The sequence below is a fragment of the Kryptolebias marmoratus genome, linkage group LG18 (genome assembly GCF_001649575.2).
Source record: "Kryptolebias marmoratus isolate JLee-2015 linkage group LG18, ASM164957v2, whole genome shotgun sequence".
NCBI classification, from domain to species: Eukaryota; Metazoa; Chordata; class Actinopteri; order Cyprinodontiformes; family Rivulidae; genus Kryptolebias; species Kryptolebias marmoratus.
The window spans coordinates 14,001,286-14,021,411 of NC_051447.1; the positions used below are offsets into that span (position 1 = coordinate 14,001,286).

Here is a 20,126-nt window from a genome sequence, read left to right on the forward strand (position 1 = left end):
ATTTCTTAAGATGAACAGTTTAATTTGTTTTTTTTAGTTTTATGAATAAGTTTCATTTGAATAAGCTGACATCTAAGTTATAAGATGTGCAGATACAGTTACCCTAAACAGTTCAACTGTACATAGTTTAGAATTTTAAAGCACCCCTATTTTGATATTTTTAAGTTAAACAATTTTAAATTTTACAGTGTAGGCTTAGTGCCACAAATTGTTTTGTTACTTATCGCCACTGTTGGACTTTTAAGAAATAAAGTATTTTCTCAAATAAATATTCAGTGTAGTCACAAGTTCACAAACTCTGACACTTCTCGTTGGTTAGCCATCCAGAAACCCACATACGGATGTGAAAGATGACCAGTAGATTTGGTTTTTCTAATTTCGAAAAATGGAGATAAGGTTTTCTGCCTGAGAGCAATTTACAGTAAGGTTTCTAAAATACTTTGAATTGTTTAAATGCATTATTTATCCCACCTGCTGCGCTAACCAATCTCTTGTGTTACAGAATCTAAATCAAAAAGTTTGTGAAGAAGTTGGGAAAAATAAATGTCACTTGTTTTTAGAAGAGGAAAACATGCATTGGTTGTGTTGACAGATGTGCTTTTTTTTCCCCTCGATGTTGCAGGAAGACTAAAGTGTGACCAGGCTTCCCACACATGCAGGAAGAGAGTGGGCACTGACTGAAGGCAAACAGCAGGAAGGTGGGGTGGGAGTCTTTTACATATTTATACATGCTGGCTGCTGTACCAAGTGAGGCAGAGAAGGAAGGGATTATTTGGTTCTTGGGGTTGAAAAAGTTTTTAAATGTGAAAATTATTTTTTTTGGAGATGTCATCAATACTCAAGTAAAAGCTGCAAACTTTTTTTAGCTGGATTGGCAAATATTCCATAAATTGACTGTTTTATAAAATAAACTAGAAAATTTCTGAAGACATTTTGAAAGTAATGAAGCTGCTGCCCAGAATTCCAACATCACTTTGTAATATTTTAAACTAAAAAAAAACATTTCATGGATGAACTGGTTAGGACGTGGAAAGAAAACCAAGATCAAAAAGGAATGGTAAAGCTGCTGCCAGTGGTTCATTATGGTCACCATGGCAACCACACACCTGTGTCTGTCACTCCCTGATTGTCAAGTCAAAAAAAAAAAAAGAGTTACAACTTTAACTGTTGTTGGGTTAAAAACAAACAAACAAAAAAAAAAACATTAAAGATATCAAAATACCAGTTCTGTCATGTAAAGTTCAACTTTCTGTGACTCGTTGAAACTTTGACTGATGTTTACGCTGTGAAGTAAACTGGAGAGCTCATGTGTTTTGTCCAAATCCCATTGATTTATTTTGCTGCAGTTTGAGAATTTTGCCTACTGTGGCAAGCAACTAGCTAAAGTCGTAGCACACCATTCTGAATCAAGGCCCACGTTTTATTGTAGAATTTGAAAGTTTGATTTCTAAGTTGCACCAAAGATAGAGGACAAAAAACAGGATTTGTAATAAGAGTACTTCAATTGGTGCTTTTCTTAAAAGGGCTTCATATTTCTGCGGTTGGTCAAAGGAGCAGGGGAAAGTCTGATCCTTATAGGCAATGACTTTGGATTTAAAACATGAAATATTCTCTCTTAACAGAAGACTGCAATAATGCAAACTTCTGCTCTCCACCTCAGCCTCTCACACATGCATATTAATACTCCTAAACAAATCCTACTTTGTCACAGCAGCAAAACACTCAGCAGCCATTAGCCTAAAAATAAGACATTTCACTTTTTTTCCCTTAATCTATCAATGCTTTTGAAAGTAACTAATAACTGTGCAATCTGCAGACACACAAGCAGTTTGAATATCTTGATTAAAAGACAGCTCAAAAGAGAAAAATGGTGTCATAGCTAGAATGCTCTATATTAATCTCCAAAGGAGGACATCTATTTTAAAACACAGGCATCCACATATCTTGTTAACGTCCACCCTAAAAGAGTTTCTTTTTAAAGAGGATCCTGGTTTTGGCTAATGTTCTTTTCATGTTCCCCCCCCCCCATCCTCTCGCCTTTCTTTCATAAAAAAAACTATCAACATGGTTGGGAGCACTGACAGAGATGGGAAGCAGACAACGCCTCAGAGGCAGATGTAGAGAGATCGACTGAGGCACGCCAAGAGCAAGAAAGCAGAGAAGTGGAAACAAACACTTAACCTCTTTTTTTCTCCTCCTTCCTCCCACCTGTGCTCTGTGATCTAATGTAACGCTGCTGCAAGATGTAAAAACACCTCTCTCAACACACCTTCATCCCTAGAGTTCCCTGATGCTCTTTAACTGAGCGCTTTTCCCTCTGACATTTACGTTTCACTGCCTTTCCGTCTGTGCTTTTTTTTTTTTTTAACTGCAGAATCCTCTTTCAAGAAATGGAAAAAAAAGAAGTAAAAACAGAAACATTATGATGACACCACGAGGGAGTGAAGGCAGATTAGAAAGTAAATCTGAATAACAAAAGGAGAAGATGAAGGAAATGAGAAGGGGGAACGGCACCCCGTTTTTTGTTTTGACAACTTGTTTTATACCTACTACTGCTTCAGAGATGAACGCTCCTATCTTATGTTTAATGCCTCATATCAAACATACACACAATTTTTAGCATTGATTTTCAGCTCTGCTGCAGCAGTCACTTATTAAAACTCTCCTCAAAGAATCCATTTCCTTCTTAAACTCCCAACGCCACCTCCCCACCCCCAGTGAGAGTCCCAAAGTCTCATTTTCTCCACAAATCTGTCCTACTTTCACTCACATTTACTTAAAAAATTAAATTACTGTATATTGGGATACATTTTCAATTCTTTGAGCTATTTATGGTTGTTTCCACTTCACGTTTCCAACACACTGAACAACAGAAATGCTGCTCGAAAGAAAAGACTTAATAAAAGTCCTTGTGTCTATTTTTATTTCAATCCAAGATATTAAAAATTATAAAAACTGAGTGTTTTTGTGTCAGCTTTTTCATGGGGTGAGGAATGGTTCTGAAGGCTTGTGTGTGTGTGTTTTAATCACCCACCACTGAAAGCAAAAGCAATAATGTGTTTTGCCCATATCTGCTGTTTGTTTTCTGTAGTGTTAGCAAAATATCTGTTGAAAGACTGGATGGATTTTAATGAAACCTGAAGATCATCATTGGAAGGATATCTACAACTCATTGCCTTTTAGAGTCAATCCAATTTAAGATGGCCACCACAGCTAATCCACTTTAGCAAACACAAAAACAATAACTCAACCAGTTTTACAAATATTAGGATAAACTTTGGTGTGGTAGCAGCTGAGCATCGTCACCAAAACATACTTCAAGCGCCAACAATTCACATGATATCTTGCAATATCATGTGAGATTGTGTGAAACATTTCCAAGGTTTGACTAAAACAGCTAAAACAAACTTCAAACTTTAAATTAAAAGGTCTAACATTCCTTAAAGGAATGCATATTACCCGTCATGTTTCATGCCAAATACATCATCCACCTCTGGTTTTCTGTTTTCCTTGTAGATTTGATTTTGTTTATTCAATTGTTTTAGATGACACAGAACCACACTTTAAAATATCTGAACTATTGCTTTACGTCTGATTTTCTGTTTTGTCGGTTTTTAAAGACAAGGATCCAGAATCAAACTGAAATTCAAAAACTGAACAATGTCTTCAATGTTTTTTTTATGATATTTGGCTTGTTAATTTGAGTAATCCAAACTAAAACACAGTGTCAACAACAAAGAAACATTTCCTCCATCTTATTCCTGCTGAGGTGGAGGAATGATCACTACCTTCACCCTCGAAGCCCAACAGCACAGAGCTGAACATGTTATCATAGTGTGTATATTCCAAACTCATGGAGGCATCCATAAGAGTAATAAAGTCCTTTTGCACCCACATTAACGGACTATTAACCATCAAGCAAACACTCATAATTTCTGTTTTGAAAAAAAAGATCAACTTACAGTACACTCGGGGCGTTTTCTCCAGTCACCAAAAGCTCTAACATCCAGAAGACAACACACTTGAGGCAACAGATTTATCTGAATTCCACTTTCAAACACTTTCATTGGTCATTTCCAGGATGCCAACACTTTTCACACCTCGACATCACACCGTTCATAGAGTGCTATAGTTAAAGCTATACCGACTGAACTGAGAGATGTCTCACATATCTTTGTCATATGGTGCTCACACAGCACTTCCACCAAGCCAGCCCAGCATTACTTGAGTGACAATCTTAAGCGTCTTTAGAATATTGAAAATTATAGGCCTTGCGTTATTTGAAAGAACGTGTATCATCTACCGCCTATCATGGCAGAGTTTTAAACTCTTAAATCATCTCAGGTCCGACTGATTAACTCCAAAAGTTAATCAGCTGTAGGGCTACACCCAATGTTTACTTCCTGAAAGTTTCATTAAAATCCATCCAGTAATTCACGAGATTTCTTGCTAACAAACAGAGCTGGCTCCAATAGTTTATGGCAAAGTTTTAAACACAGCTCTTGTGTGACCCGTTACTGCTCAGAGTATAAGTTGAGAATCACTCTCAGCTACTACCACACAAGATTTTAGCTCAATATCTTTAAAATCAACTGAGTTATAGCCATCCTTGTGATGCCAAGACTAAACAAAAACAAGCAACAACACTATCGCTCTTCCTTTAGGCAAACTAAAAAGGATAGAACATTTCTCAAAAGCAACTTGCAGAGCTTCTATTTAGGCTCATTTACAACCCAGACACTAAATTATTCAAGGCTCTGCCCACATTTACTCTGCTAATGCCACAGCAAAACATAAGAGTTCAGACAAGCAAAGCAGAAACATCAATATCTGTAACCACCTACACACAAAGGCTAGTTAGCATAAATATAAACAACATTAGCTTTAAAGAGATAAAAATAAATAAATAAAAACTGCTCAGCTTATGACTCACATTTTTGATGTACTTTCTCTTTCCATCCATCCTGTTACTGGCACTTTCTTGAAAAACGTGGCTTTAATTGCAGGTAAATGGCAGGTCAAAAGTTAAACAAAAACATCTTAGGTAATCCCGAGCAACCATAACAAAAAAAAAATATTTGTAATAAGCCTAAAAAAGAACTTGTTTGTTAATCCATTGTACAAAGTGGGACGACAGTCTTGCTTTGGCGCTTGCTAATTAGGATAATGACTTGCACCTGGCTACCCCTCTGGAAGATGCAGTACCGCTTCTGACCACCTGCTTGACTGTCATTTTCAAGGGGGCGCTGTTTCGCTGCTTTAGGATTAAATGAACGGAAAAATCTGCATCTTAGACGGAATAAAAACACATAATTGGATCTTTATGTCAAATATATGAAACTAATCTGTTTTGTCATTTTTTCCCTTAAAATGCACTAATTATTTACAGTTTATGAGAAGTCTGTACTGCATGCAGACATGTCTAGCACCCAATCTGCCCTGATAATGTTTTGCCCACGTCTCTGTGTGTCTGTTAGCAAAATATCCCATGAACCATTGAGCTGATTTAAATTAATCTTTCAGGAAATAATTATCAGCTGTACATTTTATTTTTCTTTTGGCTGTTCCCTCTACAGGGGTTTGCCACAACAAGTCATCCTCCTCCATCTAATTCTGTCCTGTGTCCTCACTCCAACTACCTCCATGTCCTCTCCAACATCCATATGTCTCCTCTTTGGTCTTTTTCCTAGCAGCTGCATCTCTGACATCCTTCTACCAATGTACCCTCTGTCCCTCCTCTTCATCACCACAGCACTCATCCTACACACCACCATTCCATGCTGCCACAACCTTACAGTCCACAGTCTCCCTCAGGTTACCTCTTCTACACAGAATATAGTCTATCTGTGTCCTCCTGCCTCCACTCTTATAGGTCACTCTGTGTTCCTCCCTCTTTTGGAAAAAAAAGAGTTTTGAATTAGATATATTAGATCTACAACTGAATAACCTTTGGAGTCAACTTGATTCAAGATGTTTACCACAGCCAGGTGACCTTAAAAATACAGAAATGGATACAACTTCACTGATATTGGTCTAAAATATGGTGTGGTAGTAGCTGAGACTACTCTCTAACACATATTCCAAGCACTAGCAACTTGCAAAAGATCTTTGTTTTAAATTGTGCTGTTAACCATTTGAAGTCAACACTGTCTTTTCACAAAATATTTCAACAACCACAGGATGGATTTCAATGAATTTTACAGGAGGTAATCTTTGGATGCTCAACTCCAACTGACTGACTTTTGGAGCCAAACTAATTCAAGATGGACGCCACAGCCAACAGAATTTAGAAAACACACAAAAAAATCTCTGAATTTTATTTTCAAGGTTTTACCAAAGCATCTCCAACTCCACCATTTCTCAACATAAGATGATCTTACTCTAGCTTAAAAGGCTGCAGGTGAAATGCATTCCTTTAAGAAATCACTTTTTTTTGTTAATCTCCTGATCACTGTTTTCCATTGGTGCAGACATTCTAAACCCATGACAGGTGCCTTCGTGAAATTTTCTGGAAAAACAAAACTATTTCCCTCAATCTCATTTCCTCCATCGAGTTCATTTGTTTCGTACGAGGGAGTTCATTACTGCAGCATCATTCCAGGGCAGAAAACGCAGTCTTCCAGAGCAAGCTGTGAAATCATGCATGCTGAAGCTATTTCATCGGGGAACCGAGGTAACATCTGAAAATTTACATGGGAATGAAAAGTTGAGTCTCATCCAAAGTTGAGGTGATTTTTTTGATGGAACTGGGCACAATTGCTTGGAAATGGGTAGCATCAGGGAACAGAGTCAAAAACAGGAAACGCAAACACAAATGACAACAAAATCCGTACCATTCCTAAGAAGGAATACATGTCGCCCGCCACCTTTCGTGCCAGAGTTTCAGGTAAATATGTTGAGAAATGACGGTTTTGTAACTGCTTTGGTCAAACCTTCAAAATGGCGTTATGCATCTTATGCAAATTCACAAGATGTCACGCTAAGATTATGAGTTTGGAGCAACTCTCAGCCACTATCACACCATTTTTTATGTGAACACTTGTAAAATTGATCGGGTTATAGCCATTTTTGTGTTTTTATGTCAATTGGTTGTGGCAGCCATCTTGAATCGGGTTGATTACTTTCTACATTTTTCATTAAAAATCGTTCAGTGGCGCATGAGATATTTTGGTAATCGACAGCAACAGACAAAACCTTTTGACAGCAAGAGATAGAATAAAAAAAGTTAGCTTTGTAATTATCCACACTTTTTGTGCTTCTGTTAATGTATTCTTTATCTATTTTCAACAGCAAGCTTTTTTCCCCCCAAAATGGAGGTGTGACAAATGGCACTAATGTCTTTCTCCTCTGAGTGTGTGCCAGGGTGTTGGACAAGTAATCATGGGGGCGTGGAGGGTTGCTACAAGTGTTGACTCAGTGGTTATCACTGGCAACACATGGAAACCAAGATCCCACCAGAGCACATGGATTTCCTTTCACCCTCAAAGCATCCACAGGATGTTCTCTGACTGAAGTTTCAGAAAAGAAATTTGGTTGATCCCCAGGCGGTCCGACTTTACTGTTAGAGCAGATCAAAGTGGAGGGAAATTATGCACAACAGGTGTTTCTTCCAGACGTTCGGATTTTGCCAAAAGAAAATCCCACTGAAGCTAACAACATTAATGCTTTTAGGTGAGTCATATTGAGCAACGTTGATTAGCTGAATGCAAATCTGAAAAGTCCAACTTTATGAAAGGTCTCCAACGTGTAACTGGAAGAATTGTGTTTTCTGTGAATGCTGAGTGCTGAATGACTGAAGACATTTGCTAAAAAAAAAAAAAAAAAACCACAGAAACTGAAGCATTAAAGCTAAAAGAAGCAGGACACTAGCCAAAAGATAAAAAGGAAAAATATGGTAGTCAAAATCTAAAAGAAGCAAAATGCAAGCTAAAAGCTAGAACAAAATAAAATCTAAAACCTAAAAGTAGTAAAACGTCAGTTTAAAGTAGCACCAACACTAAAAACATTAAAACACTAGCTAAAAGTGACAAAATGCTAACTAAAAGCAGCAAACTACAAGCTAAAACCAGCTAAAGGCAAGCTAAAAGCAACAGGAAGACAGAAACAGACCAAGTATGCTGAAGTAGATTTCAAAAACAATTTTTTTAACATATTACAAATCTTAATGTGTTTGTACAGGGAAGCAAACATCTTTGAAAAGTATAAAAGTTACAAAACCCAAAAGTCATAGCTGGAATGTCCTGGATGAGCTGAACCTTTAGACATTTGACTTGGAAAAAAAAATGTAAAAAAAGAAAAGGCTATGAACAGGAAAAAATTGTAATTTTGCAGAAAGTGAAGTGTGAATGCTAAGAACCATTTGAACAAAATCTGACTGGCTGAAATAGCTGAGAGTATGCTGAAGTAGTAGGTCCAATAAAAAGGACAGAAGAAACTCTAAACAGGAACAAAATAAAGAGAAACAGGATCTCCACAGTTTGAGTCCTGAATCAGCATTTACACATTTAATGGTTTATACTGTCCACCTATAATGTGTGAAATCTGTGGCTGTGTGAGTGTGTGCGTGTGTATGTGTGTGTGGGGGTGGGTGGGGGGGTAATGACTTCACTTATGCGTTAGAATAATGAGATAGAATCTCATTCCCCTTTAACGTTCTCAACAATTTGGCCCTTTCACTTAAAATATTCACCCACGCATCGACCCTTTCTGCCTTCTCCGGACACTCATACACTTCCAGTTAAGATCAAAGGCGGCGCACACCTTCATGGCCAAGAGGACACGCATACAATACATCCGCACAATAACGTCACACGTGTTTCTAATGACCTTTTGTTCTTCATCAGAGATCCTAATTAAACTTTAAATTACTTTTCTATCTCATCTAAAACTGGATTGCTCTGTTAATTTGTTGTGTTGTGTACAACTCACTCTGCAGAATAAACCAGTGCTGCCTGTTTTATTTTATTTTATTTTTTTATACACTTTATGTACTGTATGTTTTAGGACATACTCTGTCAGTTTATGTAGGTCCTTATCAACCAGATTTAGAGACTGGGGTGTGGTGATGAGTCACCTCTGAGACACTTTTCTCTGACATTTGAAATACAAAAAAAACCTTTTTTTTAATTCATTGCTTAAATTTTCATTCTTTGATTTAGATTTTGTTTAAGCCCCACTTCACCCCTTCCACTTTGTCATACCCCTAATATGTTTACACCTAGGTAGGGGTGTCCCAACCCCTTATGTAATGCGAGGGGGTAAAACCATTACATCTGGTGATAATTGATGATATTTGGCTTCTTGAAGGGCTGTCCGATTGTGTAATTTTAACTCATCTTTACTTAAACTTGCTTAAACTTAAACACAATCTGCATGGATTGCATTTAGGCTTCTTCATAGTGCTTGGCATGTATATCGTTTGTCAGTATGTGCTTAACCTTTACCCATCAGGGGAACAGTTTGACAAATCTGTAGTCAAAGTTTTCAGCTTGCTAGTTCTGAACCCAGGTCATAAGAATTGCACCATCCAGCTGCAAACAAATCCAATTTAGCACATTACACATGGCCTAATGTTGACAAATCATCTCCAGGCAACACTCAGCGGATGAAGGCAATAAATAATTTCAAAAAGACAATTAAGTCTCTCTTCATTAACCGTTTGCTCATTAAGTCTGCCTTCGTTAGCGGAGGTTGGATGATCGTGTCCTGCCCAGCTGTAGCCGCCATGATATTTCACTGCAGCAGATGATTTGCAGCGCTGCAACTCACGCGAGTCGACACGAAAAGACCCACTCATGTCCTAATGAGTCTTTCTGCTTGCTGCTCTGCGCGCTCCGCAGCTTCATTATCGTCACCCTCTTAATGCTTCCATGAAAGAAATCAACACCACATCATTACACCCCAGAGGATGCTACGGTCTCCCCTGCTTAGTTTCTTTTCCCTTCAAGTCTTTTTCCATCTGTCCAATCTTTATTTCCACTCATCAGCTTTTCCTTTTTGTCCCTGCTATTGTAATGCCTTTATTACGACGGAGTATTAAAGCCATTCAGAAGAAAAAGCTAAAGTGAGGCAGGTAGGGGTTTTTTAAGCTTTGAGATAAAGTGTGAGTTCAAAGATTGAAGTGCAACTATTGGCAGAAACAAATCACAATGTGAAGAGAAAATATTTAATTTAAAGCAGTCAGAACTCACTGAACCTGCTTCAATCCTTCACAATAAGAGTCTCAAACCCATTTCCTGGTGGTCTAGGCTGCAGTCTCTGTTTTACTGAAGAATAAACTACTTTTATAAACTTCAGATGTTTTAAGGTTTTCTGAGGTTAGCACTCAGCGTATGTGTTTGAGACACTTATTGTGAAGGATTGTAAGAATTTCTGTGAGTTCTGCTTTACAAACGACACTTCGCACTCAGACAGTAAAAGTATCTATGCTTCAGCCAAAAACAGCACGTTGTATTTTTGTCAATAATGCAGCAAAAGTGTCACTATAAGCTTCAGATACAAAAATCAAAGCCTAATAAGGATTTAAACAAATCCGGTCCAGTTCAGGAGCATAGAGGGCTTCACTTCCTCTCGTAAGTCTTGAAAATACAGCATTGCATCGTTTTTCCATCAAAGTAGACACTCGTTGTCAAAAGTGACACCTTTTTCCTGTCAATTTCTACCCTTTAATCTTAAAACTTAAATAAATAAATATTGCTCAGTTTATTTTCTTTTGAGTGACCCTAATCCTCCATTTATTCTCGAGTCCCCTTCACACTCTTTTCCCCTCCGCTGCCTGTTCTTTCATTATTTCGATGAAACCGGGGCACAGGATTAGGAAAACACTGTAGATCAAAACTAAGCCTGACCTTCAGAATAAAAGCGAGCCTGAATGGGGAATTATGTCTGAATGAAATTACAGCAATCTCTGTTAATTGCGTTTTGAAGCAGCTGTTGTCATCCTGCTGAAGCTGAGCACCAAATTGATTTGTAACTCACATGCGCCTGAAATTTATTTAACCAAAAATAAAAAAATCGGTCCAGTTTGGCTTTTAAACAGCCCCCTGCTTGCGTTATGTTCCAACAGCACAAGCAAACATTTACTCCCACTGATTTGCATATTGCAGAAGGTGTGATTTTATTAGCAATACTTCACACATTTATGAGTTGGAGTGCCTCTTGAAACTAAAATAATGCTCATGTAAAATTAAAGGCCTTGATTTCTTTAAAGGAATGCACGTCGCCTGCACCTCATGCTGAGAAATGACAAAATGACACCAGTTTCGATCAAATCTCATAAACAAAGTTATGCCAAAATGTAATACTACACAGAGTATGTGTTGGTAATGAGTTTCAGCTACTACCTCAGCAAACCTTAGCTCAATGTCTGTAAAATGGATGAAGTTATAGCTATGTTTGGTTGATTAGCTGTTGTGGCCATCTTTAATTGGATCGACTTCAAATGTTAATCAGTTGTAGATTTATATTCAATAATTACTCTCTGAGAGTTTCATTCAAAACCATCCAGTGATTCATGAATTGTTTTGCTAACAGACAAACACACACACAGACACACAAACATGGGCAAAAAGATTATTCAGCCCTGGGCGATAATGGGAAATGCAAAATAAAAAAAATGTCCCTCAAACAAAACAGAAAGCAATCGTGCAAAGAGAGAAATGAATATATCAGAGGAATCGCTCAGTGCAGCTGTAAATATCTGCACAGGACAGGAAGCTGCAGCGAAATTAGAAAAGCAAGTGAAGGATTTGTCTGCTGTAATTCTTCCCCGCTCACACACACACACACACATGCACACTCGTAAAAAAACATATAGAACGTATATTTTCAGGGTTAAAAGCAACATTTGGACATTTGGAAATGTCGTGCAGAGAGGGACAGCTGCTCTCACAGCAGTGTCAGCATGGCAGAGCGTGGGAAAGACTCCTGCCTCCAACCTTGGCTTGAAAACACACAACTTTTCAACAAACAGAGACAATAAGCCGTTACTTAAAAAAAAAAAAAAGAAACAACTCAAGTGTGTGTGTGGGTGGGCATGTGTGTGTTTGCATGTTTGAAAGCTTCAAGCAGAATCAACTGCAGCTGAATGAATGGGGGGTATCAGTGTATGTGTGTGTGTGTGTGTGTGTGTGTGTGTGCTGTATACATCTGTGTGTGAGCGTTTCCCAAACTCCCTGAGGTAAAGTCGTTCCATTTGCTCTCACCAGGGGACAACCGCCACTTATCAATTTATGAATTGAATTTCATTTTCAGCCTGTGACACGCAGCGTGCGGGTGTCACTGCAGCAAAATGTGGCTTCATTGTTGGGTTTCCTGGCAGCGGCAGACAAAGCCGCGCGCGGGCAGCCCATTAGCCTCGGCGCTGATGCAAAACCTCCTTTCTTTTGTCAGAGAAACACAATTTGTCGGGCAGATTTGGCGCTTTTGATCTTTCGTGCTTTCCGAAGCAAACTTCAGCAGGTGATCTGTAGGATCTGCCTCGACGTGAGGTCTCCGAAACCCGCGCAGGTTTAGGATCCATACAGCTGTAGTTACCATCTGTGTACAGACATGATCGATACAAAGCTTTTAGTTTCCAGATGAGTGGTAACGATGAAATATAAAGACAGAATAATGGGGGAGAATGTTGACAGGAGGAGCAGAACTGGAAACAAGTGCAGGGCTACTGTAAATAGTCATCAGAATCAATGGTGTCCACTCATTCAGAGACGGCAAAAGAAATTTATTTAGATTATTGATAATTCATTAAATTACCTGTTATGAAAAATACTTTAGTCCACTTTAATTTAAAACAGCTGCAGTTTTACACATCCAGTTCAAGTGGCTTTTTAAAAAGATAATCAGACTTTGTGTTTTAGACCAGACAAAGTGAATAAAAGGCATGTGGAAAGGAAGAAAACTAGTTTCAAACTCTTAGAAGAGCTAATTTAGTGAGGCAAGGAGAAATAAATGGCTGAAGTAATGAATTAATTTATCACACAAGCTGTCATTTTACCATGTCAGTTACGGTTCAGAGAAACTTTGTGTTAGACAGAATTTGCGCGCTGAGCAGAATTATTGCCCATAACTTTGTGAATTCTCTCCCGTGATTGAGCCAAAAGTAAAATAAAGATGAACGATTCCTCGTCTCTTTTACGTCACAGTGCTCTGCAGAGGTGAGATTTAGAAAGCAGGTCCAGGGAAAAAAAAAAAAAAAAAAACAAACGAGAAAGTTTTGTTAAAGAAATATGCTTTTTGGAGGCTTTTCTTTCCCTGTTAATCCCGTCTCACCCTCTCGGGAACCATCTGCGACCCCTCGGGAGCCTGACGGCTTTAGATAATCCAGCACGGAGAGTTTATTTTGATTTTTCTTAAATGCTGGACCCGTTTCCTCGCCTCATTTTGGTCTAAATTATTTATCGGAGCAAAAATGTTCAGAGTGGGTTTGTGAATGCTGAGTGAGAACTCTATAAATGTGAAACATCTGTAGGTTGAAATGTTTACTTGAATCCATTTAGAGTGGCAGAAGGTGAACGCAGAAGTTAGCCAACTTGCACGTCACTGACATGGTCACATATTTATCACCTGCCACCGTAAGGTGATAATGTTTTTGCTCAAGTATGTGTGTGTTCTCATGTGACCGTCTGTTAGCAAAATATCTCATAAACCACTGGACAGATTTGAATAGAAGTATCAGTTAATAATCATTGGGTGAACCTCTACAGCTCACAAATTTTTTAAGCTATCCCCATTTATGATGGCCACCACGGCCAACTAAATGGCTAAAACTTGATCCGTTTTGCAGATATGAGCTAAAATTTGGTGTGGTAGTAGCTGAGAGTCCCTCACAACACATAGTCAAAATGAGTGGGAAATTTTGCAACACTGTATAAGATTGTGCATAACTTTATTTTTTAGGTTAGACCAAAACAGCTAAAATGCCGTCACTCCTCATCATCAGATGATCTCAGTCTGGCATGAAAGGTGGTGGGCGATATGCATTCCTTCAACTGTAACTGTTAGGTCCTGCTCACAGACCGGTTTATTTCCATGCTGAGTTCGCAGCAGTGGATTGACCTCTGGACCACTCTGAGAATTAAAAACGTTTGAGGGTTGGCCACATCTATTTGAAGTAGAGTTCAGAGAGAAATTATACCCAACATGTGACAGAATATGGGGGTCGATGCCACACTTCTAAAAAGAATCCATGGGTCCAGAGTTGAGAGTAATCTCAGCTACAGTAAATGAATTTGTAACTTTGGTAAATATTACCATCCTGATAAGACAAAACCTGCCAGAACAATCATATTGCATTTGTGAGCAAGACTTTTTTTTTTTGTATTTGCAATCCAGAAACTTGCCCTGCATCTCCCAAAGGAACACGGGCCAAGCTAGAGGCTACCCACAGCCTCACATGTAAACAAACAAACCGGCAGCAGCTGATTTTAGTGTTTAGAGGGTCACAGAACCTGAGCAAGTCAGCACAGACAGCAAGCACATTTGCTTTAAAACTTGCTGTAATTTTCCAGCTGCAGTCCTGTCTAAAGCTCACTTCAATAATTCAAACCCCAAAAGAAAGCGAAAATGATACATTTTATGCCAGGGTGTAAAATTTGGCTCGTGGCTTGTCTAACAAATATACAAGATGCCTTATGGAGTCAAACCATTGATCAGAAGGAACATAAAACTCAAACAGCTGCTCAGAAGACACCAACATAAAATTTACATATTAGCTGGTTAAAAACAATGAAGATCTTAGATTCAGCACCATGGACAGTTTCTATCCACTGACAGACAAAGATTCTGGTCAGGATACCTGATATATTCACATTAAAAAAGGTTTCCACATTTTGTAGAACTGATCAGACATAAAGTTTGTTACACAAGTCATAAAGTCCATGGAAATGTGCCCCTTTATTATTCTGCACCAACCAGAAATTGTGGGGGGCCTTATGAGAAAGCCAGTAAAGTAGTAGATATGTTTTCTAGCATAGAGTGTTACAGTAAAACACTAACCAGTTTTCTATTATCCACACTGTTAATAGACTTGTTAGGAAGCCCTAAGAGAAGAATCATCGGTTCTGATTCTGAGGATGAAATAAAGTTCAAGCCGAACAGCTTCCCAGTGCCTTTGTAGCGCAGGGAAAGACCGTAAGTCAACCCTATTCAAGATGGCTACCACAGCCAGTGCAAAAACGGCTGTAACTCAAGTGACTTTTACAGAGTTGGTGTGGTAGTAGCTGGGAGTCATCCTCAACACATACTTCGCATAATCACGACTTGCAAGATGTGGCTGTGGCGGCCATCTTGACTTAAAGCTCTGTCATGAAATGTGGCGGGCGATATGCATGCCTTCCAGGAATGCTAGGCCTTTAATTCCCTTGGCGTTTCCTGTACAATCTGCTGCTGCAAAGCCCCTGATTACCACATTTCCCCTCTTCCTGTATCTTATCTCACCCCCTTCTCCCTGTTCTGTATCATCCCACAGAGCAGAACGCTAATCTTCGAGAAAGGACCGAGTTACAAAAGAAACATCAACAACCGTTGTTCGACTTGATTTCTCTCAGCTGAGACTGTCAGCAAGGGGCTCCCTCTGCTGCTAAGCTTGGAAAAAAATAAAAATTTTCACACAATCTGTTGTTTGAATCTCTCTCATCTGCTGCTCGACACACACACACACACACTCACTCTCTGCTGTATTTGCTTCCTGGCCTCTCTTTGTGTTGAGTGGGCGACTAGCTGTGACTGGCACAGTTTAAAAAGACGTGATTTTTTTTTTTTTTTTGGAATGTATTCCTGCGAATGTGTGTGAGAGTTCTATTTTCAGAACAGGGTGCATCATTTACATTAAAGATGCAGAAAAGGATACAGTTTTTGTGACATACTTAAAACACGACCAGAGGCTAATGGTTGACATATCTCACACATAGTGTAAGGTTACAGTAAAACTCCTCCTACACACAAATTACAGCTGGACGTACACTGCTGGCATCCAACGCACACACACATAAACGTGCACGGAGACACACGCAAGGCTCTAAATCGTATTAGGCAAATGAGAGCGAGGCACCGCAGAGGCAGAAAAGCGCTCTGTTCGAGTGCTGTCGCTGTGACAGATCCTGGAATAAATCATGTTTAGTTGTTGTTGTTGTTGTTGTTTAATATGCAAATCTTCCATTCAAAGCTGGTTGTTAACATGTGCGTTCCACGCACTCGTACTAAAACACACACACACACACACAAAAACACATGAGTAGCATATGGAATTTTCTCGAGCCAAACCAGAAAAAAAAAAAGAAAATACAGTGAGAGAGTGAGCGTGGGATAAAAATGTGAAATGCCACAGGCGTCATTACTGGACTCATATTTCATAATCATACAGCCATCCGTCAGCTCTGTGAGACTAATGATGACAATGGGAGCACACACACACCCACACACACACACGCCTGAGGAAGAACGGCTGGATTTGTGAGAGCTTCAGGAAGCGCTCACAAGGATGCTCAATTAGGCCCACACATGTACTAGAAAACAAAGCAGTGTCCTCGCAGGTGACACACACACACACACAGAGCACTTTCTTACAAGTGTCACTTGACACATCTTGACACATCGCTTTCTCATTCACACACACACACATCTGAACACAAGATAAAAATCACCCTTTGGGCTTGGAAAAGGCAAACGTGCAGGCTATCTTTCCCTCCAAGCGGTGAAGGAAGAGGTGTCACTGCCGCAGAAACTGAGACCGTTTGTTTGTTAACTAACATTAACAACATGTAAAAACATATTGAACAACAAACACCTCCTGCCCTGTCACCCACCCCTAAAAAGCTAATGAAAGAGACAAACAACAAGAAGATCTCAGTTCAGAATGATCTGACAACCTGTGCTGTTAACGTAGGACAGAAAGGGTTCCAGGTTATTTCAAATGATCCAGCTTTACTGGCCAAAGTCAGTCACGTTTTTCCAACTGAAGAAAATAAAGAACCTTTCTAATCCAACTTGTATAAGTAGGTACAGCTGCAGAATATTAGCCACATGGCCAGCAAAGCTGAAAATACTATTAAGTCCTTTTTAACATAAGGGAGAGCAAATGAAAAAGGCCACACCCTGAACAAGACAGTTAAGGCATTAGGAGTGATATTCTTTTTAGTTACATCAGACAACGTAAAAAAAAAAAAAAAATTCAGACCAGAACCTCTTCATGGAGGGTCGGCTCCAGAACGTGACTAATCTGCTGTGGCCTGCTGGCGTCGTTCACACACAGAACCTGGCTTTAGTGTAAAGAGCTGATGTAGAATCAAACATTGCATGAAACAGTGCCTATAATGCTTTTAATGGCTACCTTCATTAAACTGTGTGAGGGGGCCTGAATGTGTAAGGCAGAGGTCCAATCCTGGTCCTCGAGGGCCACTATCCTGCAGGTTTTCCTTGTTTCCTTGCTCCAACACACCTGATTCAGTGGTTAAATTACCTCTTCATGTTCTGCAGAAGCCTGTTAATCACCAATTGATTCAAATCAGGTGTGTTGGAGCAGAGAAACAAGTAAAACCGGCAGGATAGTGGCCCTCGAGGACCAGGATTGGCCACCCCTGGTGTAAGGATTGGCTATCATTCAGCAGAGAAACACAAAAGACAAAAGGGGGAAGTTACAAAGAAATTTTAAAAAGTGGTTGAATCTTACCTTAAAGAGGCGCAGGATGTTGGCCACCATGATGGACACTGAGCTCGACGCGGCTCCGATCACTCCTACGATTTTATCGGGCTTGGTGAAGATCGGAGGATCTCCGTTAGCGCAGCGGACGTCTGAGCCGTCCCTTTCGATCAAGGCCTGCACGAACGTCAGGGACTGCTCCAGCGCGTACGTGTCCCTGGAGCAGGTGTCCAAGATCCGTGCCCCCAGGGTGATGTTGGGCAGCAGCTCAGGGTCTTTGTTGATCAAGTCGATGGCAAACATCATGGCTTCCAAGCGGTGGATGCCCTTCTCCTTCTTCAGCTCGCCGCATGGCGTGCCGCGGTCGCCTCGTGAGTGAACGGGAAATAATCCGCCGAGTATGATGTCGCCGTCGAGTCGGATGGAGTGAGCGTACTCCGGCGCGGCCTGGGGGTCTGTGGGGAGTCGTTGAGGGGAGGCGGCAGGAAAAAGCCAGGTATGAGCCAGGAGAAGGATGATGACAGAGGAAGATGGGGAACCTGAGCTCCAGTGAGGCTCCATGTTCATTAAATTTTGAAAAACCTTGGATCTTAGAGGTGGATACTTTGAAAACAGAGCTTTAAAAAATTATGGACCTTCTTACTGGTCAACAAGGTAGGGGTAAAGAACTCCAAATTTGGAGACAGCCGAGCCCCATGAGCAAATCATAATCCAGAGAAAAGTGTGCAATAGAGATGTAGCAGCTAAGATGTGGATTTGTGGTTGGGTGGTGCAGCTTGTAATCCACAAGTCACATCTTTTGAAGAGCCTGTAGAGGACAGACAGAGAAGTTTTAGTGTCAGTACGAACATCAAGCTGCTGCAGGGCTTTAAGGCTCAACTCAAAGTACAAAATATGCGCACGTACTCATTCGACAGCACGCTCCTACACTCTGGCAAAATTATCAATTCAATCCTCTGATTTGAAAATACCAAAGCGCCTCAGCTTTGTAATCACCTTTACACACTCATCTCTTGGCAGATCAGCAAGAGAAACAGCTGTCAGGACGACAGCGGAGGACCTCGCGGCGAGCTCCTCGGGCTAGTTTGCGTGACCACCTGCTGCAGAGTCAACACAGGAGAAGAAGGGGATGAAGAGCAGGAAGTGTGAGGCAGACTGAGACGATAGAGAGACTAGAAATGTGTGAGGGCATTGGAGGCAGCAGTGAAAAGACACAGAGCAGGTGTGTTTCTGCCGCAGCTGAATGAACTCATCACACACACACAGCTTCAAACCCAACAGGTTAATATTAACTGCTCATTCCTAACATTAACAGCTTTAAAGTTACTTTACCATCTGCTATAGCTCAGGATAACCTTATTTATGTTTGGTTTCACACTTTCCAACGAGTATGTTTAAATGTTGACACGCTGCGTCTGCAGGAAGGAGCCAGCTCCATCCGAGGCGTCAGTAATGTTGCGCTCTGCCCACTGAGCTGCACTCGAAGCCGCCCTTTTCGTTTGACGGTGCAGTAAGTTGGTTATGGCCAGGACTGAGAAGTGGTTATGACAAACTGGTGGATTTATTCTACATGCTAGGAATGCTAATATGCTTTCATTAACCGAGGCCCCTGGGAATTTATTTTCTCATTTGCCTCCCCTGATCTCTGAGTCTTGATTTTTATGTTGTGCACGCAGACTGTGTGAGGAGGCAATTTGTGCGCATTTGGAACCCCTAAATAAATATTTAAAGATGAGATAATTAATCCTACATTTGACAACTAGAGGGAAGGAAAACTTTTCTTTTTTTTTTTTTTTTTTGCATTTTTGGTGAGATCCTGAGTTAAACTTAATATTTATCACCTGTCGCTTAAAACAGAATATGCAATCATGTTTGTGCCCATGTCCCTGTGTGCTCGTTTGTTTGCTTTGTTAGCAAAATATCTCATGAACCACTGGACATGTTTTAATGAAACTAGCAGAAAGTAATCACTGAATTTACATCTACAACTGATTAACCTTCTGGGGGGGGGGGTCACATCATTACGTTAAATAACGGGGGAAGTTTAACTTAGGGTCCCACTTTAACCAAGGATCTCTCTCTCTCTCTCTTTTTAAGGTGTTCCAAAATACCCATAGACAAGATTTATGCAACTGACAAGAAACGAAAGCAAAGCCTGGCAAAAAAAATTGTGCAATTGCAAAATCTTCAGTGGGAGAGTACAACTCACTCTAGGTGGATTTTTAAGAGTTTCCGAGATATTAAAGGCAAAAGAAAAATCTAACCCACCCTCATTTTTAACTTGTATCATATATTTAACTGAATTTAGCAGCATCAGAACCTACAGAAGGTGGTTTATCAAAAACATTTTTATGACAATCTTTATAAAACCAGGCCATCAATCTTAAGCACAATGGTCATTTAGCTACCTGGCATATAAAAAATATAATTTAAGGAGCCTATTAATTAGCTTATACCTTTCTTTAGAGAATAAGTTCTCAGCTCAAATAAC

At 39.9% G+C, this 20,126-nt stretch overlaps 1 protein-coding gene across 5 annotated transcripts in view; it reads right to left on the reverse strand.

Annotated features, from left to right (window-relative positions):
• Positions 1–20,126, reverse strand: part of grm8a (glutamate receptor, metabotropic 8a) — a 254,348-nt gene that overhangs the window by 227,728 nt on the left and 6,494 nt on the right. For 3 of the 5 annotated variants that reach the window (XM_017414877.3, XM_017414878.3, XM_017414880.3), the window contains exon 2: positions 17,666–18,443. In XM_017414877.3, the coding sequence (XP_017270366.1) occupies positions 17,666–18,202 (537 nt within the window). In that variant the 5' untranslated portion in view covers positions 18,203–18,443. Of the gene's footprint in view, positions 1–4,933; positions 5,167–17,665; positions 18,444–18,631; positions 18,739–20,126 lie in introns of those variants that run through there. The other 2 variants (XM_017414879.3, XM_017414881.3) reach the window with 2 other exon arrangements.